The 26,783-nt window shown below is 40.6% G+C and overlaps 1 protein-coding gene across 1 annotated transcript; it reads left to right on the forward strand.

Moving 5' to 3' along the window:
* Nucleotides 1-2,543: 2,543 nt before the first annotated feature.
* LOC143888352 (uncharacterized) lies at nucleotides 2,544-25,028 on the forward strand. Its single transcript, XM_077392743.1, has 8 exons — nucleotides 2,544-3,335; nucleotides 3,716-3,898; nucleotides 3,995-4,093; nucleotides 4,260-4,355; nucleotides 22,680-22,811; nucleotides 22,924-23,061; nucleotides 23,497-23,730; nucleotides 24,466-25,028. Exons 1-8 carry the CDS (start codon nucleotides 2,838-2,840, stop codon nucleotides 24,856-24,858), a joined length of 1,773 nt encoding a protein of 590 aa, XP_077248858.1. The 5' UTR covers nucleotides 2,544-2,837; the 3' UTR covers nucleotides 24,859-25,028.
* Nucleotides 25,029-26,783: the final 1,755 nt, after the last annotated feature.

The following is a 26,783-nucleotide window of genomic DNA, read 5'->3' on the forward strand; positions in this document are numbered from 1 at the left end:
AGCATATATATTCTTAATACAATGTACTTATTTTTCTTAATAAATTGCAATTAAAGATATGAGATGACGGTTCAATCCCCACTACCATGACTTCGAAATTAATTTTGAAGCTCCCACAAGTTATAAAGATTTATGAGTAACCAATATTCTTGGCCCATGCTATGTGTGGGTATAAAATAGTGGGTCCTACCACGTCAAAATAGTAGGTGTAAATGGTGGGACTTACCCCATCAAAACATGAGGTGTAAAATAGTGGGACCAACTCTAATGCATGGGTTTGGGTGGAGATAGTAGGTTCCACCCTGGCAAAACATGAAGTAAAATGGTAGACCTTGAAATACCCCAAACCCGACCCAAACGTGGAAACGTTGGAGGGAGAGGGTATTTTTGTCCCAAAAGTACAAAATATTAATTTTATTTAATTAGTAAATTAAAAGAGAAATAGTTAGTTTCCCAATTTGAGTGAGTTAGGGTTTCCAAAAGCCTTACTAAGTAACGACTCTTAAAGGCAAGAGTCTATAAAATCACACTTAGGCTATAGATTTTGGAACTTTAAACCCTAAGAGAAACTTGTGGAGCTTTTGGGAGAAGATAACGAAGAAAAGTTTGGGAAATTCGTCTTCCAAGAGGTATCTAGTTATAATTATGATTTATCTTCTCCCTAAAGAGATTCAAATCTCTTAAGAAAAAAAGATAATAGTGTAATCGTGGTGATTAAATTAATCCTTGTATTCTTCGATTGAAGAATCATTGATTATGGTTGAGGAAATTGGTTTTTCTCCGAAGATCTTCGCGATCTTTCGCGTTAGATGTCCTAATCAAGTGGGGGAGATTATTAATCAAGTTATTAAGATGTTTAGTATGTTTGAACGAAGAAGAAAGATGAGATTTCAGGTAGAAACTCGGAAAGGATTGGTATTCTTTCGAGTTTTGATCGAAAAACTAGTTTTCGAGAGGGCAGTCGACTTGTGCGCCAAAACTGTGTTTTGGCCGAGAAACAATAGTTGAGGGGCAATCGACTGGTCGGGCCAGTCGACTGGAGCGCCAATACTGTTTTTTTGTTTGAAACAGTAGTCAAGGGCCAGTCGACTGCCAATGACCTGAAAATTATGAATTGAATTTGGAGGTTTTCCAATAATTTTGGAGGGCAAAGATCTGCCTCGGGAGACTTAGTTATCAACCCAAAGCATTGATTAAGGGTTAATATGGACTGTAGGGGATACTACACAGTGATCGAAGGAGTTACTTCGTGGGAGATGATTCAGACAAATACCATAGGTGAGTAGACTTGTTCTACCACAATTATTCATTATATTGAATATGATTTCTTATGCAAAGTTATGCATGTTTATGATTGTTATTGACTGTGTTGGTTTACATGAGGGTCAATAGTCATAGCATGGTATCGAGTCCTGGTTAGGATCTACCATGTGCACGGGTGTGCCGGTTAGACTTGATAGTCATGGTATGGTATTGGCTCTTGGTTCGGATCTACCGTACGCACATATGTGCCAGTCCTGACTTGATAGTTGTAGTTCTTGCATCAGGACATGGTGTTGTTCAAGTGAAGATGCAATGGTTAATGTCTATTGAGATAAAGTGTTTTGCATGATTACTAGTGTATGAGACTGTTTCTAGGCCGTCGAAGTAATGGTCACGGATCAAGCCGCAGTATCACCTATTGATGTAGTCCATTGGACAAGTTTTAGTTTCCACATTGATAACTCTGATGATGAATTAAAAAATTAGTTTTGCTTTAGTGGCTCTGTTTATTGCACGGTTCCAAGTGAAAATGCCTTACATATTCGTGGTTTGATGAATACGTGACGTTGTTATGTGCCTAGATCGGAAACTCGGTCTGGGTGTGACAGACCTCACCCCATAAAAAAATGGTGTAAAATGGTGGGACCCACATCATCAAAATGGTGGGTTTGGGTGGAGATGGTATGAAACGATGGAGCTTCCCATATAAAAACATGAGGGGTAAAATGGTGGCCCCAAATCGGCCTCACCCTATCAAAACATGGAATAAAAAAATTCCACAAAAGAAAAAAATTCCAAAACTGAAATCAGTCTCTAGTTTTAGACTCAAGATCAAATTTCAAAATCCAAAAACCACTAAGGCCCACCTGATGATATCTTATAATGGTCTTGATTTCATACACATGTCCACTTGTGCTATTCTTCAAATCCTAAACTCCAAAACTTACTACTTTGAATACAATGAGAGGGCAATTCCGTAGTTATAGTTAGAAAATTTACTACAGATGTAGGGGCATTTTGGTATTTTGCCGCAAGCCAGACTTAGCTCCCACGAATAAGGCCCTCTTACTTGTCCTTTTGGCTTCTTGAACAAATGTGACGTTAATTATTTGTTAAGGAAGACCATTCTCCTTTCCAATTAGGCAATTATTACCTTGAGACGCTAATATTTCGCCCCGGTTCTTTTGATAGGGCACCCCTTTTCGTTCCCCGGTTTCTATATATTGCCAAAAAATAGATTTCCATTTGGCATTGTACATTTGTACTCACGCAAAACTCACCTGTCTCTGTTCTAACATGTCCTTATTCCAATTTGGAAATTCCATATTTAGGGGACTCTCTTTTTCCTTTAATCCACCAACTTATTATTTCCTCATTGACTTTAGTGAAAAAGGGTCCATGGGTTTCTGCTTAAAAATTCAATATTTTCTTGGTTTCTAAGAAATTTCTTTTAGAGTTTTCTCTTCTCCATTCTTGGTCTTTTCATCTTCCCCTGATTTCTTCATGACTTTAGTTTGAACCTCTAACAATTAGAACTTCTGGGTTTTGTTTTTCTTCCTTGATTAGGTCAAATAATGGCTGTTTCGGCCTTCAAATCAACATCTAGAAGAGGGAATTTGGGTTCTTCTCCAACTAACAATCCCTCTACAAAAGAAAACAGTAAGGAGGATTTGGGGAAAAAATTGCCCCGTCAAAGGTCACGAAGCGTAAGCGCTTTATCTAGAAGTTCAGAAATATTTTCATCTTCATCATCAAATACAGTAGATTTTTTGAATAAAAGGGATAATCCCTTATTCTGTAGCACTACATCATCTCCCCCAGATGAACACCAATCTGAAAACGCTATAAGAATCCCCAATTTTGTTGAATCCTCTTCCAAATTCGGCGAATTGGTCACAGAATCAATGGCTGGTGGCGTTTCGGATAGCAGAAAAGGGCGGTCTGTTTCGAGAAACGTCGATTCTCGGACCCAATTTTCGGGTCCTCGAAAAGAATCGGGTCGAAGTTTATCGAGGGTAGATACTGGAAGACGCAATCGATCTTTGTCGAGAGATCGCTATGGAAATTCTGAGGTTTTAATGATTTATAATGCATTTGAAATTTTTATCTGTTTGTTAATTTGATTTTGGTTTTCTGATGATCATTGATTCATTTCTTTTATTTGTTGTTTCTATAGAGTGAAATTGAATGATTTTGGTTTTCTGATCATTGATTGATTTCTTTTATTTGTTGTTTCTATAGTGTGAAATCGAAATAGTATGAAATCGACTGATTTTGGTTTTCTGATCATTGATTCGTTTCTTTTATTTGTTGTTTGAAATTGAATGATTTTGGTTTTCTGATCATTGATTCATTTCTTTTATTTGTTGTTTCTATAGAGTGAAATTGAATGATTTTGATTTTCTGATCATTCATTCATTCATTTCTTTTTTTTTTGTTGTTGTTTATATAGAGTGAAATTGAACATAAATCCCGTTTGGCTTCGAGTTTGAGCAGTAAAAATGGAGGGACTTTTAGTACTAATGGGCAAAAGAAAGCTAATTTAACAACAAATGCTTCTGCGTTATCCGGGCAAACTAGGAGTTTGCAAACATGGTCTAGTCGGCATCCAATTTCAGAGCCTTCGGATGCTTCTGTAAGTTCGAGTTGGATTCATGAACAATTTATTGTGAATCGTAATTAAGAGAACCTGCGTGGCCTTGGTGATATTTATTTATTTGGTTTCTTTTAGTCATGTATGCAAGCTTCAAGCTGGGAAGATGGGATTTCTACCAGTTCTTATTCAGAATCAGAAGAGAAAACTATAAAAGCAGTTTCCGAGCAGAAGAAGGTGCCCATCCTATCAATCTTTTGGTTTCAACTTTGAATTCATGGGCATGGTTGAATTATTTGAATTCGAAACCTATGTTTGAAAATCTTTATATTTCTGATCATGGATTATATCACATGGATCAGATATCCTGATACCATTCCTTTATTTGTTTTCATCTTCTCAGTCTTTCGATGATGATGCTGGTAGTGGTGGAATATATGAAACCGTTCGATCGGAAGTACGGCGTGCTGTTTCGGAGATCCAAAATGACCTGGAAAATGTAAGTTTGTTTTGGGCTTGGAAGGCACATGGACTATCCGTCGTTCAGTTTATGGATTTTAGTTTTGACTTACTTCCTTAGATATATGGTTTTTTGTTCACTTGTAGTCATTTTTTTTCTTGAGTTGTTGAGATGCCTATGGAGAGTTGAGTGCCAATGCCCAACAGTAGAATTTTATCGTTAAAGTTGCAAAGATAATACCACTAAAAATTTTTGAAAGATAAACTAAGATTCAAGAGAATGTAACTGTCCAAGCAAAGCTGAGATTTTTCTTCACGAACTAAAAATAACTTCATTTAAATTTGAAAGAAGCACACAGAAAAGGAACTTTATGCCAAATCTAGAGGGCCTGCATTGTAAAGTAATGCACACAGGAGAATTTCAAGTGATGGAGAGCCCAAAAGAGAGGGTAGGAGCTTGGATCAAGATGCCTTGTTATCATGATAGATTGGCTTGAGACTGAATTTGTTACTCTCTTTAAAGTGGGCTTTGTAATCTTCTAGTAGTGGATTTGAAGAACTTGGATAGTGCTGAGAGGATTGGGGTAGCTAAGTGCGTGATGAGGCTTCTTTGTCTTCATTTCCAAGGGGATGAGTCAGTGGAATAATGTTTTTCCTGAAGCCCTTGGTCTTTTTCTTTGCAAAGATTGTCTCATTCTGTTGCCAATATCCATCAGCTTCTTTGCAGCAGCATTCAAAAACTGATTGAGTCAACTGACTTGGTTTTGTCCTTTTTGAATCAATCAAAAACTCCCCAACTTGTCCGATTCAATTAAAAAACTAATCTCATCAATCGTAAAGTTGCTCGAGTCAACTCAGTTTCACCTTGGGCAAGTTCTGGTCTGACTACTAACTTTTAAACATTGCTTTGCAGCAACAAGATGGCTGCAACTTTATGAGATATCGTGATTTTGCTGGAATAATGATACATTCCATTAGATAGTTTGCTATGGATAGAAGAAGACATGTTCTTAGGAACAAACTTTGCTATGCACGAATCTGTTATTAGCGCGCGTGTGTGTGGGGGTGGGGGTGGGGGGTTGTTTCTAAGTTAGGAGTGGTGGTGGTGTGTGTGTGTGTGTGCGTGTGCGTGCGCCTAGAGGGCTTTAGAGCAGAGATGATAGGGCTGTTGATAAGAAGCATATCTTAGTATGGAGCGTGGAGTGGGCATGGTGAGTGGTGGTGTGGGGGAGGTGGGGGGGGATTGGGGGTGAAATCAAAAGGTCTCAGAGATGAAAGGGAGAGATAAGGATGAAGGGGGATGACAATAGCTTGGGCGAAAAGCCTTCCCCTTTCCTGTTTTGTTTCGCTATGGGCCTGTTTGATTTGAGGTTTATATGTCCTGGATAAAACTAAACCCTAGATAAACAGTTAATCACTATTTGGTGGACACTTGTCCCAGAGTATTTCAATCCTAATAATATGATTTATCCCAAAAAATCAGGGCAACTGAAATTCCACGCTGAAGGTGGAATTTCAGTTACGCTGGGTTGTGCATATTTGGGATAACTATCCTATCCCCAAGATATATCCCCAAAACATCCCGATATCTCTATCCTCTTTACTGGTTATGAGCGAAAACTGTGAAGAAGCTTTCTCTCTTCTCCACTCTATCCCGTTCAAAAGGGTCGGGGACAACCCTAGCAAAAAAGGACTCTTCTCATCTTATTAGCAGAGTTCGGCCAGGTCTCTCTCTGCACTTGCAAAGTTCTCCAGAGATGGAGATCTCTATTTATCGTTGTCTCCAAATTGAGAAATGAGTGGCTCGAAATGTCGAGCGAAAGAGATTAGTGTCAGATCTAGAGAAAGGAATCATGGAGTTATAAAAGAAAATCCCATGTTTTGCATCTTGTTGGAGATGTCGAGGGTGAGATCTGCCGTAGAACCCTCGGTCCCCAAGTGATGTCGTGGAAAGAAGGGCTGTGAGAGATCATACGTTTCATCTCTCTCTCTCTGCACTTGCAGAATTCGCTCGAGATGGAGATCCCTTTTTATGGTCGTCTCCCTAGAGCATTCATATAGATCATTTTTTGTGTGTGTTCAACTTGTTCCTGATCTTCGGTTCCATAAATGTTGAGGGTACGGACGACCCTTTCTGATTCAGTAAAAGGGTTCCCATGGCAGAGGGCATAAAGAAATGGGTGTAAATACGAAGAAATTGCAGGAAGCAAATGCTAATCAGAATGAAAAGCAAGCCCTATCTTCCCATCCAGGGGACCGCCTGTGATAGTGCTGTTGGGTAATGCAATGTTGAACAAACAGGGAACAAAAATAATTCCATGTTAGAAAACAATGTGAACAAATAAAGGATAAACCCAACCCAGGATAATCTATTCATAACACTAACAGTTCAGGACAATTGCTTATCCCGGAGAAAACCCAACCTAAAATCAAACAGGCCCTATATGATCTATGGGAAGGGTGGAAGAAAAAGGGCAAAGTGCTTTGGTCCTTGTGTTTCCTAGCTTCTTTATGGGTTATTTGGAAAGAAAGGAATGCTAGGGTTTTTGAAGGTGTACGCAAATCCTCTTAATATCTTTTCATCAAAGTCATAGCCTTGACGATATCTTGGGCAAAAACCCTTCCCCTTTTCTGTTTTGTTTCGGCATATGATCTATGGGAAGGGTGGAAGGAATTTTGTTTCAGTGTGGCCCACTTGGCAAACACGTGGCACATGTGGTCCCACTTTGATACCATGTTAACTTACCAACTTCTCCAAAAGCTTAAGCTGTTGGAGAAAGGCGTTATTTATCTTTTATACTTTAACAAGTACAAGAAGAGTGGGGTAACAACGTGGAACAATATCATAAAGCCTATGGATGAAGGTAATCAAGCACAAGTATGGGAATCGTCCAGGGGAATGGAGTTCCAAGGACACTTTCAAGAAGAGTGCGATAACAGTGTGGAGAGTGGAGAGATATCATGAAGCAATCACCTAATTTCAATCAAATTCTGTGTATAAAAGGGAGATATAGTCAAATTTTGGAAAGATAGTTGGTGCAAGGAGAAACCTTTGATGGAGCTATTCCCGATCTCTTTGTTGTGGCAACGGATAAGGAATCTTTAGTGAAAGGTTCCTTCGAGCGATCCATGGAAGGGGTGACATGGAAGGCACAGTTCAGGCGGAATTTATTTGACAGGGAGATAGAAAGGGTGGCTATGATGCTAGAGTGGTCGAAGGACATATACATTATAAGGAATGACAGTGACAAATAGATCTGGATTTATAACTCAGTTCGGATTTTTATAGTGAAATTTTTTTACCACCATCTCCTTCCAGATGCTTCGTCTCTGACGATAAGTAGAATTTGGAGTATTCCTGCACTGCCTAGAGTGTGTGCCTTTGGTTGGACAACTTTGCTGGATTAGATCATGACTATCGACCACTCTAGCATAGAAAGGCGTTGATTGTGGACCATTGCGCCTTTTGTTTAGAGGCGGGAGAAACAATTGACAACATCTTCATCCATTGTATAACTACTGGGCCGGTATGGCATCACATTCTTCATAGGTTCGGTATGGCTTGGGTCTTTCCTACTCTGTCTAGTGATCTTCTAGTGAGTTAGATGTCCATTATTGGCCTAAAAAAGGAAGGATTTTTACAGATTGGTTCTCTTGGAAACAGATTGGGCCATTTGAAAATAGAGAAATAGTCATGATCTTCATCTGTAACGCTTCAATCTATATACACGGAGGTGATGTATTTGACATGCTGATTGGCGCAAGCAACCCCATGCTTTAGGTGGTTTGAGACATTTCTGGAGGGAAATGTGCATGAGCTCAGAAAGGATTGGACCTCCTCTTACGTGGTCTCCGCCTGACCCCAGGAAACTGAAAGTCAACTTTGACAGATCGAGCCTAGGCAAGGGCCCAACAAGCATTGGAGCGATTCTTAGAGATGAACATGATAACACTAAGTGGGATTTTTTTAGGCCCAATCAGCTTCAAGGACTCCAGTAAGGCCGAGGTGATGGCTATTTTTTAGGGTATCGGGCTCACAAAGGAGGAGATGTTGATTGTTTGATCGTGGAAAGAGACTTCAGGAACGTGATTAGATGGCTAGATCATAGGAATTTGCATCCATGGAGGTTTGCTAATACTATTGAAGAAATTCAGAATGGGTTAATCGGGCATGAGATCACTTATCGGCATGTTAGGAGATCGACAATTGTGATGCCAATAGTTAACTCGAGCAGGAGTTGAGAGGGCTCATTTGGAGTTATTCGACATTGTCCCTCCCTGATCCATCGTTGTCCTTAATTTCTTTTTTTTTTTTTTTGGCGCTTCGCCTTTGTTTTCTTGTATTTGACCATCTTGGTCGTGGGGCGTTTCCCCATTTTTAATAAATTTCTGTGCCATTAAAAAAAACAATGGGAATCTTAGTGAGAGGATCCTCGAATCTCTCCAAGAATGTTCAATTCTACTAATAACTTGGACGGTGGTGGTGAAAATTGTGCCATTATGGTGTGGAAATCTATCGACAAGGAGTGATGGGTCAACACCAACCATGCACGAGAAAGTTTGTAAAGGAAAATGGGATGGAACTAACTCATAGTTGCAAACCTTTGTTGCTACCATTAGAAAGGTGATGTGTTGGAAATATGGGAATGGGAGGAGGTTTGGAAGAGGTCAATGTCACTGACGCGTCAAACTTCTATGATTATTTTGAGGAGAGGAGGAGAATTTGATTTCATTGGGTTCAAGTTCCTGTTAGACTCTTGGTGACTTTGATGAACCTTCTCATGGGTGGTATTGGTTGGCACATGCTAATGAGATTCTAAGTAATGATGAGAAAAGTTAAGATATAAGACCAAGGATTTGACTGGAGGCATTTGATTTCCCTTGGAGAATTTTGTGGAGATCAAGGATTTGTTTGTGAGCTCGGCGAAGGTTCAGATTGAGACTTACAGGGAAGTTAATACTTGGTCAGAGAGTTTGTCTAACAGAAAGTGTCAAGTTGCCCAATTTCTTTGTGGATTCAAACCAACCTTGGCAATGCAAAAAATTTATCCAACCATATCATCTTCAATGTGCAGATATGGCATTTAAGACTTAATGCTGCCCCTACCCAAGGTTTTAAATTTTGGTTTTGGTTTTGGTTTTGATTTTGGTCATCAACGAAACGAAAACATTTCGGTTTCGGCACGAAATTTGGCCAAAATCTTGTAAAATCACAAAAACATTTTGGTATGAAATCACGGCCGAAATCTTGGTATGATTCTTCACCACTGGTTTTTCTTTTAGTTTTTTGTATATTTTTTTATTTTAAAGGAATCTCGTTGTTCTTCTCTTTTCTGTGAGTGGAGTTGATTTTTGTCAAGATTTTTGACAAATTCAATATGAAAAGTTGCATGTTTCGCATTTTTTGACAGAATCATTAACGAAATCCCAAAATTTTGAGTGAAATCTGGTATTTTTCTGAATCCAAGTGGATTTCGTTTCGGTAGTATCCAAAATCGAAATATTTTGGCCTAAATTTAAAACCATGCGCACACCTTAATTTTATCTTCATTTAATTGAAAAAACTTAAATCTCAGATCCTAGTAGAATCTTGTATCGACTGTAGTTGTATACTTGAGGTCATGTGTCAACTTCCAAATACTGTGTGAACTTGTTACAATCTGTTAAAGTATACCAGATAAATACTGCCTTTCTCCAACAGGTTAAGCTTTTGGAGAAGTTGGTAAGTTAGCATGGTACCAGAGCCAAAGGTCTCGAGTTCAAACCTCCCGGATAGCAAAAATCCACATGCGATGGTCGGGCCAAAGTGGGACCACATGTGCCACGTGTTTGCCAAGTGGGCCACACGTGCGGGGGAGTGTTAAAAGTATAAAAGATAAATAACGCCTTTCTCCAAGAGCTTAAGCTGTTGGAGAGCAAAGGTCTCGAGTTCAAACCTCATGGATAGCAAAAATCCACATGCAATGGTCGGCCCAAAGTGGGACCACATGTGCCACGTGTTTGCCAAGTGGGCCACACGTGCGGGGGAGTGTTAAAGTATAAAAGATAAATACTGCCTTTCTCCAACAGCTTAAGCTTTTGGAGGAGTTGGTAAGTTAACATGGTATCAGAGCCAAAAGTCTCGAGTTCAAACCTCCCGGATAGCAAAATCCACATGGAATGGTCGGCCCAAAGTGGGACCACATGTGCCACGTGTTTGCCAAGTGGGCCACACGTGCGGGGGAGTGTTAAATTATAAAAGATAAACAACACATTTCTCCAACAGCTTAAGCTTTTGGAGAAGTTGGTAAGTTAACACAATCTAACGAGGGCTCACATTGCAACTGTACACATGCGTTCTTTGAAACCTCGCAGGTTATAACAAGGTATTCATGCTGAAATATGTTCCAGCATATCAATTCGCCACACAATTTATCAGTTATGCAACACATGCTATGTTGCCCATGACTTTTATTTGGGCTTTGAATTTCTAACGAGACACTATCTGGAAACCTTATCATCGAAGAATATTCCAAAAATGCAATCTCATGAGCCCAAAGCCCCAAAGACGGTCGACAGGCCCATGGAGGCTGGCACCCTTCATATTAGAGGTCCTCAACTTGTGCACAATTCGCAAACTCAAGCTGGATTATATTCCAAGATCCTCTAATGAGATGACAAGGTTTCAAATGTCGGTTTCGGTATGGACTTCGGTCCCCAGAAGTGGAAGTACTTTGTGAATTCTATGGAAGTCCACAGAGATCCTTTAAATCATGAAACTTTATGGAAGACTATGGAAACGATGGAAACTTAAGATAAACTTCAAGAAATGCTAGAATAAGGACAAATACACATTTAGAAATCATCACATAAGCAAGACAACTGACTATAATAGTTTAACAAGATCAAACACCTAGTAACATACACTGTTGTGCATCTCTGGAATAATAAGGTTCTCTGGAATAATAAGGTTTCATATATTTTTAAAGTTGTTGATCTTGCCATTTGTTTTACTTTTTTAACTTGGTGATTTTTTTTGAATGGTAGGTAATTTTATTGCAACAAAAAAGGGGACCTAGATGGTCGATACACATGAGCGATAAAAGCAACGGAAAAAGCTAGACAAGACAAATCGAAACAAAAAATTAATCAAGGTGGAAGGGTATCAAACAATGCCAAATTTTGCTTAGTGATCCCTTCCCTGGCAAGGCTATTGGCCACCCCATTTACAGATTGGCGGATATTCTGTAAAACATCAGAAGCGGATCCCACCCAATCTGGCATTTCTTCAAAAAGACGGCCAAATCTCCATGGATGTTTTTGCGAACCATTGAGCCATCAGATTACGTTAAGGGAATCCCTTTCTACCACCACCTTATCCAGATGCTCTCTGTCTAACAACTTTAAACCTTGGTGAATTGCTCGCACCTCTACCTCACTAGCATCAGCCACCCCAATGGGACCCGCAAAAGCCCAAATAATCTCACCCCTCGCTCATCATGCAAGACACTTCCGACACTTGCCAGGCCAAGGTTCCCTAAGCTTGATCAATCAAAGTTAAGCTTCAAGAATCCAGGCGCAAGGGGCTCCCATTCTTTCACAACTATTCGCCTAGGCTCCACACTGAAGCACACTTCTCTCCAACCATTCCATAATTCGAATGCAGAGACAAATTTGAAATGCAGGAGAGACTTTACCCATGAAATAGTCAGTGCAATCACTTTGACGAAGAGGAAGGCAGAACTTTTTGAGACACCATTGAAGACCGGCATTTCTTTCCTTCCAAAGCACCCAAATGATTGCTGAGAAGGATACGCTTGACAAGATTTTTCCTTTTTTCTTCTAAGGAACAGTTTGCCAACCCAGGAGGTGATCAAGGAGCTTAGCAGGTGTTAACTTACCAACTTCTCCAAAAGCTTAAGCTGTTGGAGAAAGGCGTTATTTATCTTTTATACTTTAACACTCGCCCGCACGTGTGGCCCACTTGACAAACACGTGGCACATGTGGTCCCACTTTGGGCCGACCATCGCATGTGGATTTTTGCTATCCGGGAGGTTTGAACTCGAGACCTTTGGCTCTGATTGCATGTTAGAAACTTACCGACTTCTCCAAAAGCTTAAGCTGTTGGAGAAGGGCAGTATTTAATCTTTTATACTTTAACATCAGGGAACACCCAAGCAATACCAAATCTACTCAATAATCTGCTCCACACCTCCTAAGCTAGTTTGCAATGCATAAATAGATGATCCACATTTTCCTCCGCCCCTAAGCATAGCGCGCAGTGATCGATAATGAGCATCTCCCTCTTTCTAAAAAAATCAACAGTCTGGATCCTTTTATGGAAAGAGCTTGAATTCAAGCTTTAATATGAAGGATCTACTCGAGCTACGGTACTCCCTAGGTGTAGAGATAGATCTTCAGTACCTCGCATTTACCGGACATATCACGTATGTTGTGATTCAGGTCCATCAATATTTACATGACCCCGAGAGGAATATTTCTAGGAAACATAGAGTTTTGACACACACACACACATATGCTTTTCAATATATATATATATATATATATATATATATATATATATATATATATATAGAGGAAAATGTTGGTGCGCTTAAGCTCACCAACCTTATGGCGCGCTTAAGCGCCCAATCACATTGGTCCCACATTTTCTGTGGTGATCCAAACCATTCATTTGCAAGGTCCTATCATAGATAGGGGGTGTACCAAAAATCAGCTCCATAGGATCTTCCTAACCCCTCCATTTGTGGAGGACAAAACTGGGCAGATTTGTGGATGGGTTAGGATGATTCTCCAAAAATGGATGGGTTAGGATGATTCTATGGAGCTGATTTTTGGTACACTCCCCATCTATGTAAGGACCTTGCAAATGAATGGTTTGGATCACCACAGAAAATGTGGGACCCATGTGATTGGGCGCTTAAGCGCACCATAAGGTTGGTGAGCTTAAGCGCACCAACAGTTTCCTCATATATTATATATATATATATATATATATTGTTGCAGAGAAGATGAAGTGGAGAAAAGTGAGTTAGGGCATGACTCCCCCTCACTAAAGTATTTATATAATAAGAGAAGACATACAATGACGATAATGACCCTATGAACAAGTCTTATTCTACCACTCCCCCTCAAGCTGGAATGTATAAATTATACATTCCTAGCTTGTTACAGATATCGCTCAACTTTGCTTTACTTGATGACTTTGTGAACATATCAGCTAATTGATCTGCAGAACGAGTGAATACAATACATATCTCTCCCTTCTGAATCCTCTGATGAATGAAGTAACAATTGACTTCAATGTGCTTAGTGCGGTCATGGAAGACTGGATTTGTTGCAATGTAGATGGCAACTCTGTTGTCACAATACAACTGTAAAGGCAATAATCTCTGTACTTGTGTGTACCATTGCTCTGTATTCTGCCTCGGCACTTGACTTTGCAATGACATCCTGCTTTTTGCTTTTCCATGATACCATGTTAGCACCTACAAAGGTACAATACCCGGTAGTTAATCTCCTGCCTGCAGGAGACCCAGCCCAATTAGCATCAGAGAACCCCTCAATACGCATATGATCATGTCTCTTGAATAATAGGCCCTTTCCAGGTGCATGCTTCAGGTATTGAAGGATCTGGACCACTGCGCTCCAGTGTGAGGTACGTGGGGAGCTCCTGTACTGGCTGACTACCACTACAACATAAGATATATCAGGGCGAGTGACTGTAAGGTATATGAGCTTACCAACCAGTCTTTTATACCTGCCAGGGTCTTCCAACAGACCCCCTTCTTTTGCGACTAGTTTTACATTGGGATCCATAGGCACAAATATAGGTTTTACTCCATTATTCTCTGTCTCTTCTAACAAGTCCAAAACATACATCCTCCGTGATAGAGACAAGCCACGAGAGGAATATGCCACCTCTATCCCAAGAAAATATCTGAGGCGTCCCAAGTCCGTCGTAGCATACTCTTTTTGTAAGAAGGTCTTCAGCTACTGTATTGAGTATTCCCTCTGAATTACTACCTGTAATGATGATGTCGTCAACATACACAATCAATAGAATGCAGCTGAGGACTGATGACTAAATACCGAGTGATCTACCGCACACTGTCTTAGGCCAAAACGCATAATGGCTTCACTGAATCTCTCAAACCATGCTCGTGGAGATTGTTTCAAGCCATATAGAGATTTTCTCAGGAGACAGACAGAGGAGGACAATTCCCCCTAAGCAGCCTAAGCAGCATACCTTGGAGGTTGTTCCATATAAACTTCCTCATAGAGGTCGCCATGTAAAAAAGCACTTGACATCTAACTGGTGAAGATCTCAACTTTTATTAACTTCAAGGGAGAGGAGAACACGCACTGATGGGATTTTGGCAACCGGAGAGAAGGTTTCATTGTAATCGACCCCAAAAGTCTGAGTATATCATTTAGCAACTAGTCGTGCTTTCAATCTTTCAACAGTAAATACTTGATAGAGAATACCCACTGACAACCAACCGGTCAAGCACCGGATGGAAGAGGAACCAGATCCCAAGTCTAGTTCGAATGTAGTGCACCCATTTCAAGATCCATGGCAGCACGACAGCCTGGATGAGCGAGAGCCTCCTGTAAATACCGTGGTAACACAACAAAAGACAAGGAGGAAACAAAACTTTTGAAAGTAGGAGTCAGATGATCATAGGAGAAAAAGTTAGAAATAGGATGTGCAGTAGAGTGGGAATGAGTACGAGACGCAATAGGTGAGTCAGAAGCAACTATGGATGATGGTAGAGAAGATACTTGGGTAGAAGGTAATGGGATCTCGGTCTGCGAAGACGATGGCTCGAGTTGAGTCGGTGGAGGCTCATCTTTTTGCTGACGCCTCTAATAGTGGTTTGTAGTAGGTGGCGGAGCCGATGGTGCGACAGAAGAGTTACCTTGAACAGCAAGAGACTGAGACGGTGGTTTTGATGTTGGAGGAACTGGTACCCGAACCGACTCAGGAAGCACAAGAAGAGAGACTGAAACCTTGGGTTATAGAAGAGTGGAATTAGGCGCAGATGGAGGAATAAAGAAGGGCTCAGACTCGAAAAATGTAACATCGACCGACACAAACTACAGATGAAGACGGGGACTATAACAACGATAGCCTTTCTGAGTTCGAGAGTAGCCTAGAAAGACACACCGTTTCAACCTAGGATCGAGTTTGTCCGTACCAGGACCTAAATGATGAACGAAGCATACACACCCAAAGATACGAGGTGTTACGGGAAAATGGTCCTGCTGAGGATATAAGACCTGAAATGGAGAAGCACCACGTAGAACAGACGATGCAAGGCGATTCACAAGGAAGCATGAAGTCAAAATTGCCTCACCCCAAAAGGACTTAGGGACGCACATTTGAAACATTATGGTGCAGGTCACCTCGAGTAAATATCGCAATTTCCTCTCTGCCACACCATTATGCTGGGAAGTGTAGGCACAAGAGGATTGGTGAAGGATCCCATGAGAGGAGAGGTACTCCTGAAAGCCATGAGTACCTAAGAAAAAATCCCGAGCATTATCAGTACGATGATATTTAATACTGTAATTAAAATGATTCTTTATTTCAGCATGAAAAGATTGAAAAGCAGAAAAGACCTGAGAACGGTCCTTTAGCAAATACACCCATGTCATTTGAGAATAATCATTGATAAATACTATGAAATACTTAAATCCATTATTTGACGTGACCCTATAAGGTCCCCATACATCTGAATGAACTAAATGAAAATGACTATCAACTCGACTAATGACTTGAGAAGGAAAGGACACCCGGTGGTGCTTCCCGAGTTCACAAGACTCGCACTGGAATGATGAAACAGAAGAAGGAACTAAGATCGTCTGATGGAGCCGCTGAAGTGATGGGTGATAGTGACCAAGGCGACAGTGCCACTGAAAGGCGTCCACAGAGCTATGCAACATAGTAGTAGAAGGTATGCAATCAAGGCGATAAAAGAGATCCACCTCACGGGTCGATCAAATCATCTTCCCAGTCGAAAGATTTTGAAACAAATAATAAGAAGGATAAAATGAGATGGAGCACTGAAGATTTTTCGTTAGGTGACTAATAGAAAGTAAACTGAAAGGAGATTTAGGAACACATAGTAAAGAAGACAATGAAATATTAGGAGATGAACACACGGTACCAATACCAGTGATGGGAGTAGTGGACCCATCAGCTAGAGTAATGGTCAAATGAAAAAAAGCGAAAAGATGAGAGCTGAGATGAGTTACCAGTCATGTTATTGGACCCTCCTGAGTCAATAATCCAGGACCCGGAGCTAGAGAGTAAGGTTGTGGGTGAGCTACTTGGCTAAGCAAAGCCTCCAGTGGGAGCGCGAGTACTCAAACGAAGGCATTGTAACTCCTCATAATCCGCCCTAGTGAAGGTAAATGAATCATCAACAGGGGCAGGCACGACAGTAGAGGGTGGGAGAGGCGCCTCAGAGGAACTGGCTATTGAGAGATGAGTCGAGCGAGATAGACGAAGCTTAGGGTGAAGAATGTAGCAAGTCTCAATCTGGTGGCCATCATGTTGACATTGGGTACAGTAAGGACGACCATGGCCCATGGTTTTAAATTTCGGCCGAAACGTTTCGTTTTGGCCGAAATATTTCGGTTTCGGGGGAAAACGAAACGAAATTCACAGTGAGTCGGAAAAGTACCAAACTTCGCCGAAACGTTTCGGAAATTTTGGTGAAACGTTTTGGAAATTTCAGTGAAACGTTTCGGTGAAGTACAAAATTTCACCCCAAATTTCGGAAATTTCGGTGAAATTTTTATAAAATTTCGTCCGAAATTTCGTACCGAAACCGAAACCGAGATTTAAAACCTTGCCATGGCCACGGCCTCATGGAAGGAACCACCGCCCCGAATAGACCGACTACCACTATCATACGTTGCGAGGGCAGAGCTATCAGCAGGGAGCCGCGATGGAGACTCGCCAAGACACTGCTAAGCACGTGAATAGGCCTCTGTTAGTGACAAAATGTTGCCTGAACCAAGGATCTGATGGCACAGATGAGTGAACTCAGGGTCCAGACTCTCAAGATAGAGGACCACATGAATCTGTTCCAGCTGTCGGCGAAGAACGTTAACATCAGAGGTAAGGGGCAAGAAAATGTCAAGCTGCTGACACAAAGAGACAAACTAGCCATAGTGAGCCTCAAATGACATATCATCACGACGCAGTCGATCCACTCAGAGTACGTGTTACAAATACGGGTGAGGTTCTCAACCCCAGAAAACGTCAAGGCAGTGTGATCCCATATCTCCTTCGCGGTCGGTAGGAGAATCATGGTAGATGAGATAGATGGTGTCATGCTTTGCTAGAGGAGAGTGCGAATCAGGGCGTCCTCCCATTCCCAACGAGCGGTCTTTAGGTGAGGGAGGCTCCTGACGAAGGAAACTGACCTTGCCTTTCCCAAGAAGATATGTCTCAACGGTAGGGGTGTCCAGAACCGAACCAGAACCGAAGAACCGAACCGGAACCGAAGAACCGAACCGGAACCGAACTGTAAAAAAATAATTTTGGTCCGGTTCGGTTCCACTGATGAAGAACCGAAAAATTTCGGTTCGGTTCCGGGTCTAATGTTCTCGGTTCGGTTCCGGAACCGAAGAACCGAACTTTGAATATATATATATATATATATATAATATTTTTATATTTCTATTATACATATACTTAATAATATAAATTACTTATAATATTAATAAGTAATAGTTAATACTATTCTTATAATAAGAAAGTAACTTATATTATAACTTTAATTAAAAGTTTTTATAAATTATAATTAATAATTAATAATTACCCATTAGAACCGAAGAACCGAACCGGACCGAACCGATTATGTTCGGTCCGGTTCCGTTCGGTCCTACTGTGTAGTACGGTTCGGTTCGGTTCTTACGGTTCATGGAACCGAGAACCGAGAACCGAAAAAAAATGAACCGAGAACCGAGAACCGAACCGGTTGGCCACCCCTACTCAACGGTAACTTTTCATGATAAATAGTTGGTCCCATCATGCTTGGTAGTAGTCAGTTGTGGGTAAGATCCCTCCATAGGTGCTAAGGTAGTAGAGGATGAGGTAATCGAGGGTGGGGGTTGGGCACGAACCTCGGTGGTCATGCCCAGGGAGGGATCCACAATGACAAGTGGCTCTATAGTGACAACAAACGACTAAGAGAGAGAAACCCCCACAACAATCGACCACACTAAAGGGAAGAAACAAGAAAGAGATAGGGAGAGACCAACTAGGCAAAAGAGTGGCTCATAACGCGGCTCCGCGAGCCAGGGACGAGCAGAAAGATGTGGCCATCAAGAGAGCAAGGCAAAGCTGCGAAGAAGAAATCAATAAATTCGAAAAATAGCACATGATGGCTGTGAAAGCGATGTGTGGACAATAGGTTAAGGTTGCAGAAAATAAAAGATTTTTGGAACAGAAGAGGGCGAGGGGGGGGGGGGGGAACGGTGGTAGAGAAGGAGGAGGGGGATGGCTGACGGTGATAGGGAGAAGGGATTTACGATGCTTATGGGGGTGGGGAAGGGTTTACGGGAGGGAGGGCTGACGTACGGGGGGTGGGAAGGGATTTATAGGAGGAGGGTGGGGGATTCAGAGTATAGGAGGGGGATATCGTACGGGGTTACGGGGGAGGGAGAAGTGTTTACGAGAGGGTGGGGCCAAGTACGGGGATTGGGGAGGGTTTACGGGAGGGTGGGGCCACGTACGGGTTGGGGAGGGTTTACGGGGGGTGAGAAGGGGGAGTTACGTACGGGGAGGGTTTACGAGGGGTGAGAAGGGGGGAGGGTTTATGTACGGGGGTGAGTACGTACCGGAGGGGGTGATTACGTACGGGGAGGGTTTACAAGGGGTGAGAAGGGGGGAGGGTTTACGTACTGGGGTGAGTACGTACCGGAGGGGTTGATTACGTACGGGAAAGAGAGAAGGAGAGGCGTGGGGGCTGGGAGAGGGATTTGAGAGATGGAGACGAGGGATGGAGGTTGGTGAGGGGGTGACGATGGTGGTCTCTAGGTGATCAAAACCCTAGGGCTCTGATACCATGTTGTAGAGAAGATGAAGCGGAGAAAAGTAAGTTATGGCACGACTCCCCCTCACTTAAGTATTATATAATAAGAGAAGACAGACAATGACCATAATTACCCTATGAACATGTCTTCCTATATATATATATATATATATGAGGAAAGTGTCTCTAGTCCGCCGACCAAAAAAGCATGGGTCCCACATTTTTTTGTGGTGATCTAAAGCATTCATTTGATGGGCCCCATCATAGATAGGGTGTCCACAAAAAATCAGCTCCATAGGATCATCTTAACCCGTCAATTTGTGGAGCTAAAAAATGGACAGATTTGTGGCGGTTTATAGCTGTCCATTTTAAGCTCCACAAATCGTAGGGTTGGGATGATCCTATGGAGCTAATTTTTTGTTGACACCCTCTCTATGTCATGGCCCATCAAATGAATGCTTTGCGTCACCGAAATAAGGTAGGACCCATGTGTTTTTGGTCGGCGGACTAGAGAATGATCTCTAGTCAGCCGACTAGAGACACTTTCCTCACACACACACACACATATATATATGAGTAAATAGTTTCTGAGGTGGCGCTAGCGCTACCTTATATGAGGTGGCGCTCACAAAACATAGGGGGCCCACTTTGTTTGGATGATGCAAAGCATTCATTTGATAGGCCCTCACATAGATAGGGTGCCCACAAAAAATCAGGTCCATAGGATCATCCGAACCCTTCCATTTGTGGAGGTTTAGATTTATGGAGGTTTATACCCATCCATTTTAACCTCCATAAATTGAAGGGTTAGGATGATCCTATGAAGTTGATTTTTTGTGGGCACCCTATCTGTGTGAGGGCCTATCAAATGAATGCTTTGGATCATCCAAACAAAGTGACCCCCCTATGTTTTGTGAGCGCCACCTCATATAAGGTAGCGCTAGCGCCACCTCAGAAACCCTTTTCTCTCTCTCTCTCTCTCTCTCTCTCTATATATATATATATATATATATATATGAGAAAACGGTTCCTACACATATGTGTAGAGAGTTCTCTACACACTAGCTTAAAATACAGTGGGGGCCCACATTGTTTGGGTGATCCAAGCCATCCATTTTAAAGGCCCTCACATAGATAGGGTGTCTACAAAAAATCAGATCCATAAGATCATCCCAACCCTACGATTTGTGGAGGTAAAATGGATGTCTTTAAACCTTCACAAATTAGTCCATTTTTTGCCTCCACAGTTCGAATGCTTAGGATGATCCTATGGATCTGATTTTTTGTGGACACCCTATCTATGTGAGGGCCTTAAAAATGAATGGTTTGGATCACCCAAATAATGTGGCCCCCACTGTATTTTAAGCTAGTGTGTAGATAAGTTATCTACACATATGTGTAGGAACCGTTTTCTATATATATATATGAGGAAATGGTCTGTGAGCAGGTGCTCAGATAAGCTTATCTGAGCAGAGCTCACAAACCATGGGGGGGCCACATTTTTGGAGGGATCCAAAGCATTCATTTGGAAGGCCCTTCCATGGATGGGGTGTGTACCAAAAATTAGCCCTATAGGATCATCCTAACCCTGCCATTTGTGGAGGGGAAAAATTGGCAGAAACATGGACGCACAGTGTCTGCCCATTTTCCCCTCCACCTTTGATTGGGTTAGGATGATCCTATGGTTTGAAATCTTTAGGTAAACAAATGTCCAACAAGGAACTAGTTACTAAAATACTTAGGTCACTACCTAAAGATTGGGATCCTAAGGTTACCACCATTGAAGAGGCAAAAGATGTATAAAAAATGGGCTTAGAGGACTTAATAGGTTCTTTGATAACTTTTGAAATGGTTTTAAAATGAAGAGAGACTTTAACAAACAAAAAGAAGATACAAAAAAGAAAGGGATAGCTTTCAAAGCAAGAGTTGAGAATGAAGAAGACATACAAGATGATGATCTTGCTCTCTTCACTAAGAGATTCAAGAAATTTTTCAAGAACAAGAAATGAGGCAACTTTAACCAAGGAAGAAATAAACCTTCAAGCAAAGAGGAGATGAGATGCTACAATTGCAAGAAGGTTGGTCACATAAGGCCAAATTGCCCACTCAACAACAACAATGACAAAAACAAGAAGAATAGAAGAAATGGCAAGAAGGCTTTGTGTGTGGCGGCTTGGGATGAAGGGAGTGCTTTATCCGGAAATGAATTAAATGGAAAAGATGAAGATGACCTTTGCTTCATGGGACTTGCCGAGGTGACAAATGACATCTCCATTTCCGAGGTAAATGATCTTGATGATATTTCTCATGAATTTTCTAATGAAGAATTGTTGATTGCATGTGAAAAACTTCATGAAAACTTGGATTTGCAACTTGCCAAAAACAAAACAATCAAAATACTCTTGGAACATAGCAATTTCTCTGACATATTACATTGTTCAGTCTGCCAGCTTTTGACATATATAATTGGTATCAATGAAGCATTATCTTTTTTTTTTGAATGGTCATCGATAAAGCATTATCAAGTACACTAATAATAGAGAAATTCAATATTATAAATCTGATATAGCTAAACTCTAGGTAGTTTGTGTAGGCCTTAACATTGCATATGGTAGAATTTGGCGAGGTGATTAGACGTCTGTGTGAAAGCATCAGGCACAAGTCCTAAGAAAATGAGAATCTTAATAGAACAATCAGGAGTACGTACACAGCCTGGGGTGCTCCATGATCTAGAGCCCAAGGAGTCGATGAGGACCTGCATCTTTCCAATTTTGATTTGTGTAACCCACAAGATCAGGTTCAGGTATATAGAAGAGCAGGCTCCCTACCACTAAGTGGGATGGGGTGTTTCCAACTCTTTTACAAGAAAAAAAAAGGTAAAATAAGCTGGGGAAATCGTTGGATAAATGTTATCTATGCACCATGTTGGTGCCGGTGTTCCCCCAAATGTAGGGGGATATGATTTGTCCTTAGCTACGGACAGCAAAAACTAGTTCTCATTGAAGCTCCAAGTTTCTGTAATTCTTTGTTTTTTTGTCTGATTTTCTGGTTATTTTTCCATCTGTTGCAATAGAATGTGGTTACTAAGTATGCAGGTTCATATGGGCAGATCCCAGAATAAGAGATGCTACAAGGGCTTTTCAATTAATCAATACAAACATATGGTTTATTCATATGATTACAAGTTTGTCTCTCCACTGCCCTTCAGATCACGGTTAATCATAAGCCTTCCATATATTCATCTGATTACAAGTTTGCTCTATTTCTCCTGTGTTTTTAATTGTCCTTTTCATCATTTACTTGAAATCAGGTCATCCGAAGAAAGAATGCCAGTATCATTACAACGCCTAGTGTTGCAGATATCCCTCCTGAGTTAGTAAACCCAGATGCTATCGAGTTAGTTTCTGATATTAGAAGAGAATATGCCACAAAGCTCGAGCAGGTTTGTTATTTGCTGGTTTGTTATTTGCTTCTATGTAACTATTTTCATTTTGTTATATTCTTCTTTTAAAGGATTGTAATGAATTGGAACTTTTTGGGTATTCAACTTGCAGTCCCAGGAGCGTGCTAGGAAACTCCGGGCAGACTTAGCTGTTGAAGAGCAGCGCGGGCAAGAACTCAGTAGAATTGTGAAGGAGATACTTCCGGATCCAATGACCTCTGAAACACAGAAATCTCGTCCAAGGAGAAAGGTAAGCCAGATAGGCTCCGCTCGACTTCCCTTGCGTAGGGAGGTTGATGTCTATATCACAAATATCTCCGATATTTTCAAAATATCGCGTTTTTTATCACAACATTTGGATAAAACGAAAAATTCCCGAAATAATCCCGAGATTTTAAAAATCTAGCGATATTTTCATTTTTATCATAAAATATCGCGATAATATCATGATGTTATCCTGATATTTTTATTTAATATTTTTTCTTAAATTTTATATTTTATAAAATTTTCAATAATTTTATTTTTATCATTTTTACAGATATAAACCAAATAAAAAAAATAAAATAATATATCCCGAGATTTTTCCTTTTCGAGAAATTCCTGAGAGTGATATTTGTGACATAGGTTGATGTTAAATATTTTTCTTTGATTTGAAATAACTCTTGGGTTGGAACTATGATGGCAGACTAGCATAGAACGGCGGAAGATGTCCAAGCGTTTGACAGAGGAAGCTATGAATTATTTTGATGAATGTGTTTCTATATCAACTTTCGATAGCTCTGATTTCTCATCACCAGAGGATCCACCACTCAGCTCAGGTGCTGCTGCCCCTCCAGTTGGTGGCAGTAGGTTTTACCCAAGTGGAGGTTCAAGTGCCTCAACTGCCTATTCCTCTGATGGCCATCTAATTCATAACAAGGTCTATTTCTTGCATAAAATGGTTTTTTTTTTTTTCACGAATTCTGAAACCAATCTGAGATAGCTGAGCTATGTTCTTTAAGGTGATTGTCATACTCTGAAGTTTCATGCTCTATCTTATAGAATTCATTTTGAAATTTGAAACTGTACCTTATGCTGGCTATCATAGGATGGTAAAAGATTTACAGGAAAAGATAGAAGTCCAAAAAAAAAAATTACTTATGGAAGCTATATCCTCCCACTCTCTGAAATATCATTCAGTCCCGTGAATTCTCTGTATGTACAATTTAATGAGTAAAATGGAAAAAACTAGAAACTGTAGAGTTATTAACACTAGAAACCCAGTTAGTCTTTGCTTAGTTATTTGGCATTCTAGTACCATTTTTGTGTTTTTATCCTTACCACCAAACCATCATTGATCTGTTATTCTCTCATGCGCAATGATGTAATTTAGTTTGATGACCGCTCGATATGGTTTCTCAGAGCGGTCTTGTGGACCTGCCATGAGTCTATCCTGCCACATGTTTAGTCTCTTAAGCATTCGAGTTAAACATAGGACCAGAACTTAGAACTGAATGATAACTCTTTGGATATTTGTTAGTATTTAAAGGGTCTTGTTTTATCTGGTTTCTTGGCAGTATTTTCTTTCACTTCTGATCCATTCTGGACAAGTTTAAAACAAGGAATTTTTTATTGAAGATTTCGATTACCGCTCAATCAATTGTTGTGCTTGCAGGAATCACATAATCAAGCTCAAAGCTCCCTTAGCTATGAGTTTTCAGATTTCACAGCCAGCGACAGCACCAGCAAGGACACCGACCAGATGCAAGCAAATGATAATCAAGTTAATCTAGCAAGTCCCAGTGCAGGACAGAATGGGAATGTCCCATTCTCATTTGCACTCGAATTAGCAGAAATGGATGGGATTCATAACATAAGAAATTACATAAATAATTTCAAAAAAGAACTTCGAAAAGGCGGCGTGGAAAGCTGGAAAGTAAGATCAAGTTACAATGCGGATGACTATGATTTGAGTTTGTCTGCTGATAGCTTGCTATCTGAGAAGGTAATCCTCAGGAACCGAATAGAGTATGGGGGTCTACTTCTCTGTAGTGTTAGAATTTCTTGACACTCCCACGTTTTTTATGTAAATGACATGATTGTTGCTGGAAATACTGTGTTGTTATATGATATGCAACTGTAATCGGTTCCATTTAAAATGAAAGTTTGTGAGGTGATTGAATTTGTCAGATATTTCACAAAGTATAAATTCTAGTAATTATTTTCTTTTGGGTCTCATAGTATATAATTGAACTTGTGGCCTTTGTTTCTCCCTCCTGTTCTAAATCTTGTTATTGACAGTGTTGAAATAGTGGATGCCATGATATCCCTCATTTTTCAGCTCTATTTTTTATCAGTGGCCTGGAAAATAGGTGATGCCAAATCCGAGAAAGCTGGCGGCATGGGTCTAATGTGTTCGGGAAAGTTGCCTTAGTCTCCCACACGGTTTTGTTGCGGTTGGAAACTAAAATTAGGAATTGGCATCTTTAGGTTTTGGGATTCAAGCTCTTATTTTTGTGACTTTAGCCGCGGCTTATATAGGTGAATCCATGGAGGGTCATCATTGATTAGCTTCCAAAATAGTCTTGTTTTTTTTTTTTTTCAAAAAAAGAAAAAAAAAAAAGAGACTATCCCAACTCATGGTTGGCTCAAGATAATATACTTGGGGAATATGATGGATATCTACAAATATGGTAGAAACGATTTAGAGTAGAGGCAATAAAGATGTACGATATTAAGGAATTGTAAAAAAAGAAGAAGGAAAGAGATCGAAAAGATTTTTTTCCCTAAGATTCCCGTTTGGTCCATTTACGTCATACCTCTCCAATCGATATTCTATGTATATCAGTCAATTGCTATTGCGGTATTACGATTCATAATTTGAATGAGAAAGAATTGTTATATTATTTGTTTCAGACATGTGCCTATATATATATAGATATAAAAAAAACTATGTTCTATCAATTTAACGGTTGACAAAAATTGTCTGCAATTGGATCAATCAAATTTTGATATGGATGGGAGGAGATTTGTAATGGCGAAGAGAGGAAACATAAAGCTTTGCCGAGATGGAAATCCCCCACCTGCGGGTTTCCTCAAGTTAAACTTTGGGGTTCTAGTCTTGGAAACCCCGGTCCATCCGGGATTGCGGGTGTGCTGCATGATGAGATGGGTGCAATTGTTTGGGACTTTGTTGGGCCAATTGGAGTTGCGGATGCTTCAAAGGTGGAAGTTCGAACTATTCATCAAGGCATAATGTTTTTAACGCAGGAGATGTTTGAGAACTTAGTGATCGAGGGGGATTCCCTTAACGTCATCCGTTGGTTGAAGGGAACATTATCACATCCTTGGAGATTTGATAGATTCTTTGATGAGATATCAGACCACATTGGATCTTCTTTACTTGTCTTTAGGCATGTCTAGAGATCGGCGAATGATATCGTGGATAGGCTAGCACGGGTGGGGGTCTCTAAGGATGCTCTTGCCCTTTTCGATGACCTTCCCCTTGATTTGAATATTTCTTTCCTTTCTCTCTTTTTACCGGTGTATCTAGCCTTTTGGCTGTCCTTGTACTTGACCATCTTGGTTGGTTACCTTATTTAATATATTCTGCCACTTTTCAAAAAAAAGAAAAAAGAACTCTCTTTTGCACAACCAAGTGTTCTGTGGCGGCAAGAGAAGGGCGTGGGAGGTTAAAGAGAGAAAGAGAGAAGGAAAGAGGAGGGATAAGGAGAAATGGTTTCTCTCAGGTTTCTTGGGTTTTCTCTTGTATTTGTCTCGAGTTACTCTCTTGTGTACGGTCTTGGTTGGCAAGGAAAGAGTTGAGGGTTTATGGGTTTTGTGTTTATTCCATTGTAATCCTTGTATATTGTTTTTTCTCACAGTGGAAGATTGTGTTCTCGCCAGTGACGTAGGCATCTTGGCCGAACCACGTGCTGTTCATCTTGCAGCTTGCTTTTATTTTCTTCCTTTTCATCTATTTGTGCGTAGGCG

Source organism: Tasmannia lanceolata, unplaced genomic scaffold (assembly GCF_043159265.1).
Source record: "Tasmannia lanceolata isolate RefF3 unplaced genomic scaffold, GAP_Taslan_0.1 ptg000012l, whole genome shotgun sequence".
Lineage (NCBI taxonomy): Eukaryota > Viridiplantae > Streptophyta > Magnoliopsida > Canellales > Winteraceae > Tasmannia > Tasmannia lanceolata.

Coding starts and splice junctions, on each gene's coding strand:
- LOC143888352 (XM_077392743.1), top strand. CDS start 2,838: ATGGCTGTTTCGGCCTTCAAATCAACATCTAGAAGAGGGAATTTGGGT. Junction 4,356..22,679: donor TCCAAAATGACCTGGAAAAT/GTAAGTTTGTTT, acceptor ACTTGAAATCAG/GTCATCCGAAGAAAGAATGC. Junction 23,062..23,496: donor AATCTCGTCCAAGGAGAAAG/GTAAGCCAGATA, acceptor CTATGATGGCAG/ACTAGCATAGAACGGCGGAA.